At 39.7% G+C, this 14,187-nt stretch overlaps 1 protein-coding gene across 2 annotated transcripts in view; it reads right to left on the bottom strand.

Annotated features, from left to right (window-relative positions):
* Positions 1-14,187, bottom strand: part of DEUP1 (deuterosome assembly protein 1) — a 107,160-nt gene that overhangs the window by 46,092 nt on the left and 46,881 nt on the right. For both annotated transcript variants that reach the window (XM_043876839.1, XM_043876847.1), the window contains exons 9-11: positions 10,160-10,265; positions 4,329-4,526; positions 2,341-2,427 (exon numbers count right to left, since the gene is read on the bottom strand). In XM_043876839.1, coding sequence (XP_043732774.1) covers positions 2,341-2,427; positions 4,329-4,526; positions 10,160-10,265 — 391 coding nt within the window. The remainder of the gene's footprint in view (positions 1-2,340; positions 2,428-4,328; positions 4,527-10,159; positions 10,266-14,187) is intronic.

Here is a 14,187-nt window from a genome sequence, read left to right as displayed (position 1 = left end):
ATTTTTATCTATACTCCAATGGGGCTTCCCTGGTGGCTCAAGATGGTAAAGAATCTGCCTGCAATGTGGGAGACTTGGGTTTGATCCCTGGGTTGGGAAGATCCCCTGGAGGAGGGCATGGCAACCCACTCCAGTGTTCCTGCCTGGAGAATCCCATGGACAGAGGAGCCTGATGAGCTACAGTCCATGGGGTCCAAACAGTCAGACACAACTAGATGACTAAGCATAGCACAGCACATACTCCAAACACAGGATCCATAACAAGGTGCAAAGAAGAATGCAGAAAGCTTCCAGAATGATTCTATTCTTTGAGGCTAGATTATGGACTATTAGGAGAATTAAGGACATACTATCACAGAAATACAGCATCATCACAGACAGAACATTTTGATGCAAATTGTAGTAATATTTTTTGCATCTATCTCCTGAAGCAAAGCAAATAAAAGCAAAAATAAACAAATTGGACCTAATTAAAAGGAAACTAATGACAAATTGAAAAGACAACCTACTGAATGCAAGAAAATATTTGCAAATGATATGGTCAACAGGGGTTAATATCAAAAGTATGTAAACATCTCATACACTCAACATCAGAAAAACAAACAACCCAGTTAAAAAATAGAAAAACTGAATAGATATTTTTCCAAGGAGAACATTCAGATGGCCAACAGGCACATGAAACATTGCTCAACATTCTTAATCATCAGAGAAATGTGAATTAAAACCACAATGAGATTGTCACCTCACACCTGTCAGAATGGCTACCATCAAAAAGAATACAAACAACAAATGCTGGTGAGAACGTGGAGAAAAGGAAACCCTCATACACTGCTGATGGGAATGCAAATTGGTGCAGCCACTGTGGAAAACAGTAAAGAAGTTTCTCAGAAAACTAAAGATAGAACTATCAGATGACCCAGCAATTTCACTCATGGGTATATAAGTATCTGAAAAAAAACAAAAACATGGTTCAAAAAATACATACACCCCCATGTTCACAGCAACATTATTTACAATTGCCAAGATATGGAAGTAACCTAAGTGTCCATCAACAGGTGAATAGATAAAGATGATGTGGTACGTACACACACACACACACACACAATGGAATACTACTTAGCCATAAAAAGAATTAAATTTTGCCATGTGCAACAACATGGATGGACTTGAAGGGTATTGTGCAAAATGAAATAAGTCAGAGAAAGACAAGACTGTATGACACCACTTCTATGTATAATATAAAAAATATAACAAATAGTGAATATAACAAAAAAGAAAGATGCACAGATATAGAGAGAGCAGGAGGGAATTAAGAGGTACAAATTATTATGTATAAAATAAATTCTGAGGATATATCATACAACACAGGAGTATAGCCAATATTTTATAATAACTATAAATAGAGAATAACCTTAAAAACTGTGAATCACCAAGTAGTATACCTGTAACTTACATAATACTGTAAACCAACTCTACTTCAATTAAAAATTAAAAATAAAAATACTAACAAAGAAAGAAATACAGCATCCTGACTTAAGAAAGGACCATGGAGAATGCCTAATCCAAATTTATCACTCTACGGTGAGGAATCTGAGGCCAGGTTAAGCAACTCAGGTCCCCTGCATTCGCAGAAAATTATTTTATCTCAGAATTTTTACTCAGAACAAATAAATGATACTATGATATTTTATTAGTTCAATAAATAAACGTTCTCCTGTTTTACATGTAAAAAACCAAACCTCAACTGTTGTATTAAACAACTGAAAAGAAAGGCACATAACCTGTTTAAGCTGTCTTGTGTAAGCCTGTAAAGACACCAGTTAAAAACCACAAGGTCAGATCTCAATTGTTCACTCACCCATTCTTCTTTTTATTCAACCAACGGTCTGTAGCCCTGATGCTGGGAGGTATTGGTGATACGTTAACAAGGCACCATTCAGTCCTTGTTCACCATCTGGGGCGGGGGAGTGACACGCTATGAAACACATTGGCCCAAGTGCGGCTGGGACTATCTGTTTTGACTGGAGTCTCAGCACGTCATCAAGCAGAACTGACAGGAGTCAGGCCATGCAGGGTGTAGGAGACCAGACGCAAAGGCAAGGACAGTTATATATGTTTGAGGAAATAATTTAAATTGAGCCCAATTCAAGAAAAGGACAAGGAGAAAACCAGAAATTCAAATGTTCCAGCCTGCAAGATAAAAGTAAATTCCATCCAAGTGTGAGATACTTTGTCAGCCCGACTTCTACAGGCCTGACAGGTGGAAGGCGTTCAGTAAACAGCATCTGGCCAAGGAGGCAAGCTCTCTGTTCAAGCTACTGAGCGGCATCAGCACATTACCATGTACCGTCCGGGGTCCAAGTCTCCCATCATGCCTTTCAGGTGTGCGTTTTCAGTCCTGACAGCTCTGTACCTCGTATCCGACATCTGAAAGGAGATTAGTAGTTAAAAGTAAGTGTAAAATTCGAAATAAGAGCCTACAATTCTATGAAAATTAACTTTGCTTTGCTAATATAAATATTTTCCAAGAGTAGCAAGGGGAGACACTTAGTTAGGCAGGCTTGTCACATTGGGTATTCTCGTTCAGTTCTCTGATCTTTGGCAGGCCCCACTGGACCCTCCTTTCCTGACTGCTGCCAAATTAAAAACAAACTATACTGACTGATTACCCTTTCCCATTCCCAAATTCCATTTCTCACTTCTATTTTTTTATGGTATGCAAGTTACCACCAGAAAAAAAAAAATCACAATTTTAAAAACATGCTTGAATAACACTGTCCATTAAGTTTCTTCATTACCCGATTAATTTTTACAACATGCAAATACGATTTCTTGTTTAGTTTTGTTCTTCCTGATACTCCTACCAAATTTCCTTCTTTTTTGTGACTACTTAATTTTGTCTCCTAATTTATTTTCTCCCTAATTTCTTCTACTTGAAAGTACTTAAACACAGCGTCTGCCCTCTTATTTATCTAGGGTTCATTTCTACATAAAGCACTTTCTTTAAAAAGATTTACTTTTGTAAATTACAAAATATATTCTCTTTGACAAAGTAAAAATATAGAAGAGTATAAAGGTTAAAATAAAAACCATTCATAATCCAACTACCTAGATCACTGTTAACACCTGTAAAATATCATTTCCTATACAGTGCAGCCAATGCTATCATCCCATCTATGTAGTTCTCCTGTGTATTTTACAGGTTAATCACAGTTTAAGGCTTATAACAGGGCAAAGCCAGAATCTTTTCTTATTTTTACAATACAGAGGATTTAAATAGCCCTGTTACTGACTTTTTGCATGGACTGTAGCCCACCAGGTTCCTCTGTCCATGGAATTCTCCAGGCAAGAATACTAGAGTGGGTTGCCATTCCCTTCTCCAGGGGATCTTCCCTACCCAGGGATCAAACCTGGGTCTCTCGCATTGCAGGCAGATTCTTTACCATCTGAGCCACCAGGGAAGCCCCTGTAAATGTCATAGATCTAGAAAATTATTGAATGGTGTTCTCAAAACTATATTTGGGGTAATAATGCAGAGAAACCCTACACTTTCAGCAGCAGGTCACCAATTTGACAATGAGTACAGGATTGAGGTGGTGAAGGAAACGGCAACCCACTCCAGTATGCTTGCCTGGAGAATTCCATGGACAGAGGAGCCTAGAGGGCTACAGTGCATGGGGTCGCAAAGAGTAGGACACGACTAAGTGACTAAACCACCACCACCACCACCACAGGATTGAGGGAATTTCAAAATAAATAGGAGGGGAAGGAAGAAGGAAGGGAAGACTTAGAAGTCACTTGCAGTATATGAACAGTAGAATGTTATAATCACTATTTTTTCCCATGAACCATGCTATGCATTAAGTGAATATTCAGTGCATATGAACTAATCTTCATTTTCAATATCCATTTTTCAAAATTGTAAGATAAAGATATGAAATGGGAGTGAGAAGTGTCCACGAAAAGCTGGAGTAAAAGCTCTTCTTAAGTTAAAAATGTTAATTGACGAGAACTAAGGAAAACAAATTCAGGAAGCAATCTGTGACCACTGCATGCTGACGATGTTGGGGGTGATCAGAATATGGGTCACAGGAAAACGTCAGCATGAGATTTACAGAAATTATCTTGTGCTGTCACTTGCTTCCCTGGTTTTTGGTTGATGACGCTGCGTTATCTCACCAAGGTGTTATGTGACCCCACAAAGCATTTCTGTGCTGTTAGACTCAGAAACCGTAGAAGAAATAGAACGCTTTCAGTAATCAATAAGGAAGGTGACTCTCTGCACTAAACAAGAGTGACCTGGACGGGCGCTCCAGCCCCTGGCATACCTGTTGTTTCGATAGCATTTTCTCTTTTATCTCTAACTCCATTTTTAACTGTCTTTCCAGAAGGGCAGCTTTCTTCATGACAGTTGCTATAGTGATCTCCTTCTGATGAAGCTCCTGTGTTAGGTCAGAGATTTCATTCCTCATTCTTTCCTGCTCAGAGCTGTGGTACTCTTCCTCCTGATAGAGATGACTTCTTATCTGCAGCAGATATTTTCCAGAAAACAGCAACAAATCCTTCAGAAGGCAGCTGAAAGGGTTCACTGGCCATGTGCTCTCTTTCTATCCTATCTTAAACTTAGGCAGACCGCACCTTACCCTCCTTTTCTGATCAATGCTGAATTAAAAAGATACTTACAATAATGATGCATTTACTTTTTCCTTCCACTTTCAAAATTTCTTTTTCACTTCTACTTCCTATTGTATGTAAGTCATCACCAACTACTGATACCACTTTGATGACTACTTTGACGGGAAGGTGGGGAATGTATTATCTAGCACTTTCCCCCCAGCTTCACTGACGCATACTTGGTATACGAAAAGCTGCACAGAGTTCAAGGATAAAATCTGGTGAGTTTGGACACAGACATAATACTCATTACAGTTGTCTCTACAAGTTTCTCTGTGTCCCTTTGTGGCTTTATGAATAATTGTGTGTGTGCAGTAAGAACGCTTCAGCTCTGCCTTCCTAGCAAAGCTTTCACCGCACAACACCGTCCCGCCGACTGTGGCATTGTGCTGCGGAGCAGATGCGGAACGTACGCGTCTTATGTGACTTACTTTACACCCATTAAACCACCACTCTGGGTTTGGTGCCATGGAAGGGTGCTGGACCCACCACCCAGAGACTGACGAACCAGTTTTTAGGGAGGGAAAAGTTGGCTCAGAGAAGGGACTTGCTCAAAGTCATAAAGCTATTAACCTGGAAGAATGAGGTATAGAGCTTAGGACTGTTGGCTCTAAATTCTATGCTTTTTTTTGGACTAAATTGTGCTGTATTATTTGTGACTGAACACTGTGTTTTTCAGAATCATGTTATAATAAATATCAAACTTCATGTGTTCACGAAAAAGCATCACCCACTTATCTTAACCTGTGGAATCTCATATTCTTAACACTCGCTAAACCTCCCATGGTAGAAACCGCTGGATCACCCTGGACTCCTCCCCTCCTTCATCCTCCCAAATCAAGTCAGGTAGGAAATCATGTCCTCCTCTTTCAGCCTCTCCTAAGTCCTGCCTCTGGCTCTCATTCCTACTACCTCTGTCTTAGTTCAGCCTCCTCTCATCTTCCTAGAAATCATTTGCACGCCTGCGGACCACAGCCCACCAGGCTCCTCTGTTCATGGAATTTCCCAGGCAAGAATAGCAGAGCCGGTTGCCATTTCCTTCTCCAGGGGGTCTTCCTGACCCAGGGATCAAATCCATGTCTCTTGCGTCTCCTGCATTGCAGGCAGATTCTTTACCACTGAGCCATCTTGGGAGGCCCTTAGAAATCACTCACAGTTTCTAATTCACTGTCTCTGATTCTTGACATTCTGAGATAAAGGACATAATTACTGCTCTCAAAAAAAGAAAATCGGCCCATCAGGGGAGGCAGGAAAATAAACAGTTACAACAGGGTGAAGGACCAGTACCAGCGGCTTGTGGTGGAGCAGGGCTGACTCCAGCCCTCGGGTGTCAGGACAGGGTTCCCTGGGACTGACACGGAGGGGTGAGCGGAAGCCCGAGGGAAGAGAGAGATGGGGACGGGCCCCCAGGCAGCAAGTGCAGCCAGAGAGGCGTTGAGGTGGGTGCGCTCAGTGAGCCAGAAGCAGCCTGACGAGGCTGGGGCTCAGTGCGCTATGAGAAGGAAGGTGGAGGTCAAGCAAGGGCCATGCACAAAGAGATTTATATGAATTCACACCAGGGAACTTACTTCAAAAACCATTTTTCATTTCATCTTTAAAAATTTCAAGACATAATCTCTAAAAGATTAAGAGTTTGCTCTCTCTCTTCAAACATACCCAGAATAATGTCTTAAAAATATTAACAATTCCTCAATATCATATAATACCCAGGCAGTATCAAATTTATATTTGTATCAGAGGTGTGATGGATGTTGTTAACTTTATCTGTTTGAGTTGAGATCTGAATGTGGTGCACGCATGGAGACCAGCTCCTCTACTTTAAAGCCTCTCTTTGCGCCTGCGTGCACGTGTGTGTCCTCTAAATGCTCTACATACGTCATCTTACTTAATCCCCACAAGCTCTAGTTTCCAGATTAGATAGAAAATTAAGATATGTGACTGTTCCTAAGTCACGTTGCTGGTAACAGGCAGTCTGATTACACCGTGCCATGTCACCTGTCCGGGCAGAGCCCTGGAATGTGGTCCCCACACTGAAAACAAGCCAGAGAGGGATGCCCTAACATGGAAAGTGCTCAGGTCAGGAAGGCACGTGGTCCAGCCTCAGGCTTCATACCACCAACCTCTCACCTGGATCTAGTCTTTACATTAACATTTTTAGAATTTCAGAGTTGGATGTAACCTTAGCAATCACACGGTCTAACCCCATCACTTAAAATAATAAATGGAAAAAAAAAAGACTCTCAGGGAAGGAACTGGCTGGGTCTAAATTACCCAGTTGTAAGAGCAGAAGCATAGACTAGGAGGCTGGAGTACAAGCACGGTCACCCCAGAACAGCATCACACATCTCCTTTTGTCTCCCATCTCCCCTCTCCAATTTTTTTCCTTACAATTTATCTGATGAACACTGGGGTTGTTCTATAATGTGTCTCAATTTGGATTTTATGATTGCATCCCCGTGATGAAGAATACACAGAACAACTATACAAAAGAGATCTTCATGACCCAGATAACCACAATGGTGTGATCACTCACCTAGAGTCAGACATCCTAGAATGTGAAGTCAAGTGGGCCTTAGGAAGCATCACTACGAACAAAGCTAGTGGAGGTGATGGAATTCGAGTTGAGCTATTTCAAATCCTAAAAGATGATGCTGTTTAAATGCTGCACTCAATATGGCAGCAAATATGGAAAACTCAGCAGTGGTCACAGGACTGGAAAAGGTCAGTTTTCATTCCAATCCCAAAGAAAGACAATGCAAGAATGTTCAAACTACTGCACAATTGCACTTATCTCACACACTAGCAAAGTAATGCTCAAAATTCTTCAAGCAAGGCTTCAATAGTACGTGAACAGTGAACTTCCAGATGTTCAAGCTGGTTTTAGAAAAGGCAGAGGAACCAGAGATCAAATTGCCAACATCCGTTGGATCATCAAAAAAGCTAGAAAGTTACAGAAAAAACATTTACTTCTGCTTTATTGACTACGCCAAAGCCTTTGACTATGTGGATCACAACAAACTGTGGAAAATTCTTCAAGATATGGGAATACCAGACCACCTGACCTGCCTCCTGAGAAATCTGTATGTAGGCCAGGAAGCAACAGTTAGAACTGGTCATGGAACAACAGACTGGTTTCAAATTGGTAAAGGAGTACGTCAAGGCTGTATATTGTCTCCCTGTTTATTTAACTTACATGCAGAGCACAGCATGTGAAATGTCAGGTAGGATGAAGCACACGCTGGAATCAAGATTGCCTGGAGAAATATCAATAATCTCAGATACGCAGGTGACACCACCTTTATGGCAGAAAGTGAAGAAGAACTAAAGAGCCTCTTGATGAAAGAGAATGAGGAGAGTGAAAAAATTGGCTTAAAACTCAACATTCAGAAAACTAAAAAAAAAAAACCCCAAAACTAAGATTATGGTATCTGGTCCCATCACTTCATGGCAAATAGATGTGGAAACAGTGAAAATGTGACAGACTTTATTTTTTGGGCTCCAGATCACTGCAGATGGTGACTGCAGCCATGAAATTAAAAGACGCTTAATTGGAAGAAAAGCTTCTTGGAAGCTTCTTGGAAGAAAAGCTACGACCAACCTAGATAGCATATTAAAAAGCAGAGACATTACTTTGCTGACAAAGGTTGATCTAGTCAAAGCTATGGTTTTTCCAGTAGTCATGTATGGATGTGAGAATTGGACTATAAAGAAAGCTGAGCACTGAAGAACTGATGCTTTTGAATTGTGGTGTTAGAAGACTCTTGAGAGTCCCCTGGACTGCAAGGAGATCCAACCAGTCCATCCTAAAGGAAATTAGTCCTGAATATTCACTGGAAGGACTGATGTTGAAGCTGAAACTCCAATACTTTGACTATCTGATGCGAAGAACTGATTCATTGGAAAAGACCCTGATGCAGGGAAAGATTGAAGGCAGGAGGAGAAGGGGACGACAGAGGATGAAACAGTTGGATGGCATCGCTGACTCCATGGAAATGAGTTTGAGCAAGCTCCAGGAGATGGTGATGGACAGGGAAGCCTGGCATATTGGAGTCCATGGGGTCACAAAGAGTCGGACACGACTGAGTGAATGAACTGAACTGATGTAGCTTAACATGTTCTCTTAAAATAGTACTTCTAAGATGTGGGAAAAAAATGAATATACTATCATGAAGAAGAAGTATGTTATTTTTTATTATTTTCACAACATTTAGATATTAAAGCATGCTATACTTCAAAACTCTTTAAATGAGCTTAATTTATCTAGCTCTAAATGACTTTTGGCTTTATTAAAAATGTCAATTTTATCACAAAATTAGTGACTAAAAATCATTCTATATTGAAAAAAGAAAAATAAAATACTTGCAAGATTCATAATATATGGCTCTTGTTGGTTTTATTACAGAATGAAAATGCTCTCTCCAAACACTTCCTGGAAACTATAGCTATTTATACACAATTTATTTGCTAGCTTTTCTGCACAGCAATGCGTCATCTAGAGGCCTCCCAGAGCCTGTGCAGAGATTTGTGCCTGGCATTCTCTACCTCCATATCAAAACTAGGCAGAACCAGCAGATTACATCTATCACTAAGCTGTATTACTCTACCTAAATCTATAAGGTTAAGAACAGTATAACTACACTTTGGGAGGCTTTAATCAACCTTTTATTCTAAGGTATTCACTGGGGTCTCCAGTAAAGAATAGTTTAACAAATTATATTTTAAAATATCAGTAAACTTAGTTCCAGGAGATTATGTGAAAAGCATAAGAAAAATGTTCATTAATTCATAACAACTTTTTCTACACTTAATAGTTGTCTCATAGTCAATTTTTCAGGAGATGGGACTTGTCTTTTACATTATTGTATTTCCTACAGAAATAAGCAGAATAGCACTAGTCCTGAAGTGAAGTGAAAGTCACTCAGTCATGTCTGACTCTTTGCGACCCCATGGACTATACAGTCCATGGAATTCTCCAGGCCAGAATACTGGAGTGGAGCCTTTCCCTTCTCCAGGGGATCTTCCCAACCCAGGAATCGAACACTGGTCTCCCACATTGCAGGCGGATTCTTTACCAGCTGAGCCACAGGGAAGCCCCATGACCTTATGAGGTAGGACTAATTAGCCCAGCCCCTTCCTAGAAACAGGAACTTGAGCAACTGGCACAGGCAACTTCCTCACTTATGCCCCTGGCTTGTGGCTGAGTGCCTGGCTGAGCTCTCGCTCTTGCCAACAGCTGCCTTTCAAAGAGCCCAAGGCCCTCCACCTGCTAAGAGGAGCATCCCAGCAGCAGAGTGATGACCTGAAGTTTGTGTTCCCTATGGCTTCACACTGAGAAGTGTCAGAATTAGCAGCGTGGTAGGTTATTGTCTTAGGAGAAAATACATCAATAGCAGGAGGAAGAAGGGAGTGAGAGGGAAGATTTTTCCCCTTTGTATTCAAAGATTTCAGATCTGCCTGGAAGAACCGAACTCCTTATTTGCCATACCTTGTTCAACTCTTTTCCATGATCTGGTGGATCTGGGGACACTGAAAATAGCTCTTTCCTTTTTTTTTCTGATTCTTTAATAGATGGTGAATAAGATGATTCAAGCCTACAAATTAAAATGAATAAAAATTAAACTTGATAAATTGTTATGATTACATTGTTAATTTAGGCCTTTGTAGGCTGAGAGATAGATTATTAGTCTGCTGGAGACATTTCTAGTTACACACATGGCAAGTTCTAATACCTTCAGGTTCCATAAGTATTTACATATTTAACTGAGTGCAAATAATAGTGTTAGTGAAAATAAAACACTATGGAATATGGAATTTCAATTATACATTAAAAATTGGCTGAATACTCAATTTGCATATGTAGATAAGATTTTTGGATAAGAAGAAAAAGACTGTTGCATATAATAAAATAGCTTGGGAGCCAGTTTAAAAAAGGAAATACACCTGACCTGCTTCTACATTGTGGAAAGGAACTATGTCAGGATATGTCCGAGGGGAGCAACTGCTCCATAAAAGTGATCCAAAATGATGAAATCTGACAGCCTACCCAGAGTAAGCTCAAATAGTCTATTCTTCAGTTGCCCAATTTATAAAATGGAATAGCAACCACATATGGGCACTAGAGAAGAAAGGCAGGAACTAGTATGAAAAGTAAGATTTCCACAGGAAATTTGAAGAATTAGAAACAGGTAATGTTCACTTCCACATCAGGGAGATTGGTAAAATAAAAAATCACTGAAACATGAAAAATAAAGATAACCATGCTGCCAAAGAATTAAACAGACATTTCTCCAAAGAAGACATACAGATGGCTAACGAACACATGAAAAGATGCTCAACATCACTTATTATCAGAGAAATGCAAATCAAAACCATAATGAGGTACCATCTCACGCCAGTCAGAATAACTGCTATCCAAAAGTCTACAAACAATAAATGCTGGAGAGGGTGCCAAGGAAAAGGAACCCTCTTATAGTGTTGGTGGGAATACAAACTAGTACAGCCACAATGGAGAACAGTGTGGAGATTCCTTAAAAAACTGGAAATAGAACTGTCATATGACCAGCAATCCCACTGCTGGGCATACACACCAAGGAAACCAGATCTGAAAGAGACACGTGTACCCCAATGTTCATCGCAGCACTGTTTACAATAGCCAGGACATGGAAGCAACCTAGATGTCCATCAGCAGATGAATGGGTAAGAAAGTTGTGGTACATATACACAATGGAATATTACTCAGCCATTAAAAAGAATACATTTGAATCAGTTCTAATGAGGTGGATGAAACTGGAACCTATTATACAAAGTGAAATAAGTCAGAAAGAAAAACACCAATGCAGTATACTAACGCATATATATGGAATTTAGAAAGATGGTAACGATGACCCTATATGTGAGACAGAAAAAGAGACACAGATGTAAAGAACAGTCTTTTGAACTCTGTGGGAGAAAGTGAGGGTGGGATGATTTGAGAGGGTAGCACTGAAACGTGTATATTATCATATGTGAAGTGGATCACAGGTCCAGGTTCGATGCATGAGACAGGGCGCTCAGGGCTGGTGCACTGGGATGACCCTGGGAGATGGGATGGGGAGGGAGGTGGGAGGGGGGTCTGGATGGGGAACACATGTGCGCCTGTGGCTGATTCATGTCAATGTTTGGCAAAAACCACTACAATACTGTAAAGTAATTAGCTTCCAATTAAAATAAATTAATTAATCTAAAAAAAACTTTAAAAAAATAAAGATAACCATGCAAGAAACGTAGCATGCTTTCCACTATTGCTGGACTAACCTGATAGTGTCTGGGGTTTTGAGGAATGTACCTACCTACAACTGAGCATGATTTTAGATTTCCAAAGAGCCTTTAAAACAGTTCCACAAATCAGAAACTTAAGCCACACATACAAACAAAACAAAATCTGAGAGATGAGAGAAATCATTAATGAAAAGATGGAAAATAAAGGGCTCTTTTAAAATGTATAAATTATACATGTATCCATTCTCCTCCATACTTCCCTCCCATTCAGGCAGAGTTTCTTGTCCTATACAGTAGGATCTTGTTGGCTATCCATTTCAATACAGCAGAGTGTATACAGATACATGTTTATGTATGGCTGAGTCCCTTTCCTGTCCACTATCACAATACTGTTAACTGGCTATACTCCAATATAAAATAAAAAGTTAAAAAAAATAAAAGGTATAAATTAATAGTGATATCCTTGAGGTGCATGTGTCTGGATTAGACTACTTTTTTTTTGGTCATCAAGTATACATGTTAACTTTGTAGAAAACAGAGTTTATCAGAGTATATATACTGCTATAAATTGTCATCTAGGAAAAACCACTGTCAGCATTTTTGTGTATACTGTCTTTTTTGTCTATGCACATGTGTAGAAACACACGTTTCCCATACAATTAGCATGTACTGTACACACTGCTTTTCAGGCCCCTTTTGTTTCCCCTCAGTAATATATTGTGAGCATTTTATCCAATATTCCCATAAAACATTATTTCAGGATCAATCTTAAATTTGTCTTCTTTGCTATGATTTTTAAATGGTGAAAAATGAAATTTCCTACTTTTAATTCTTTCTAAGCAATTCAGGGAGTGGAATGCTGAACTGAATGGCAAAAACCCCATAATGATCTCATAAATTTCAGTAAGTGAGTGGAACAAACATCAAGCTTTGATGTGGACAAGTTCAAGAAGAAAACAATAATCCTGTTAACATAAAGACATAAAGGAACTATCACTTATCATGTAAGAAGGGAATGTAGGAATCGTTTTTAATAACTCTCAGAACATGTCAGCCCAAGATGCTTCTATAAGAAAAGAAAAAGTTAACAAAATCTTGGCATTAAATGGAGAAAAGTTTTGAAAATAAATAAAAACACTACAATGCTACTGTTATAAGACTATTGTGTGTTTATACTCAGTAGCCTTGGCTGCTTCACCCTAATACAACTGTAAAAAAGAAACAGAATTCAAACAAAAAAACAATAAAGAGGACAGAATCATGTTCAAATGAAAACAAACTAAAAGGATTAGAAATTTTCAATGGGAAAGATGAAGGCTGAGAAGACTATGCCCAAAGTCTAAAATACAATAGAAGCTGTGAAAAGTTAAATACCTATTTTTCATCGAATCTCAGAATACTAGAACTGAAGACTATCCTCCAAATGAGGAAAATGTAGTTTGGAGACCAAAATATATACCAGCTTAAATAGAAAACGGTAAGCAGGCATAACAGAAGAGTTGTATTGGCCAAATATGCAAACAACTGCAAGATTTTAGATTAAGTCATATATTCAAGGAAGGCTGGCCATGGCTGGAATTAAAAATTGACTGTGTGAGATAGAGCTCCAGAGTAAATACCTACAGTGCTCTTCATAACCCAAAGCTAGACATGGGCTGAATGGTTTGCTCTTCTAGGAAATTTCTTATGTTTTTAGGCATACACATTCCATAAGTGAAGACATTTTTCACCAACTCACCCCACTGGAACAGTGTCTTACACATAATATATTTCCAGTGGATTTATTAATGATCAGTGGTGATGACATATAGCTTGTATATCTGACCACTCTAAAACGCATACTGGCTAATAGGTGTTCTACCACCCTTGGTTAGATAGATGGACAAGAGGTTACTTTGCGGAATATTAATTTGCTATTTGAAGACCTCAAAGGAATGCTAGGAGGCCCTACAGCTTTGAAAAAATAATGCTTCCCTTGGTGGCTCAGATAGTAAAGAACCCGCCTGCAATGCGGGAGACTCCAGTTCGATCCCTGGGTCAGGAAGATCCCCTGGAGGAGGGCATGGCAACCCACTCCAGTACTCTTGCCTGGAGAATCCCATGGTCAGAGGAGCCTGGTGGGCTACAGTCCGTGGGGTCACAAGGAGTTGGACAGGACTGAGTGACTAACACTTTAGAACAATGTGATCATCTTTCAGTAAATGTCCCTCATCTTGGGTGTTCAGTGTCTGAAGTCCTATCACTGATCTGGCATTA

The sequence above is a fragment of the Cervus elaphus genome, chromosome 2 (genome assembly GCF_910594005.1).
Source record: "Cervus elaphus chromosome 2, mCerEla1.1, whole genome shotgun sequence".
Classification (NCBI taxonomy): domain Eukaryota; kingdom Metazoa; phylum Chordata; class Mammalia; order Artiodactyla; family Cervidae; genus Cervus; species Cervus elaphus.
The sequence above is the reverse complement of the archived record's forward strand: the minus strand, read 5'-3'. Positions and strand labels throughout refer to the sequence as shown.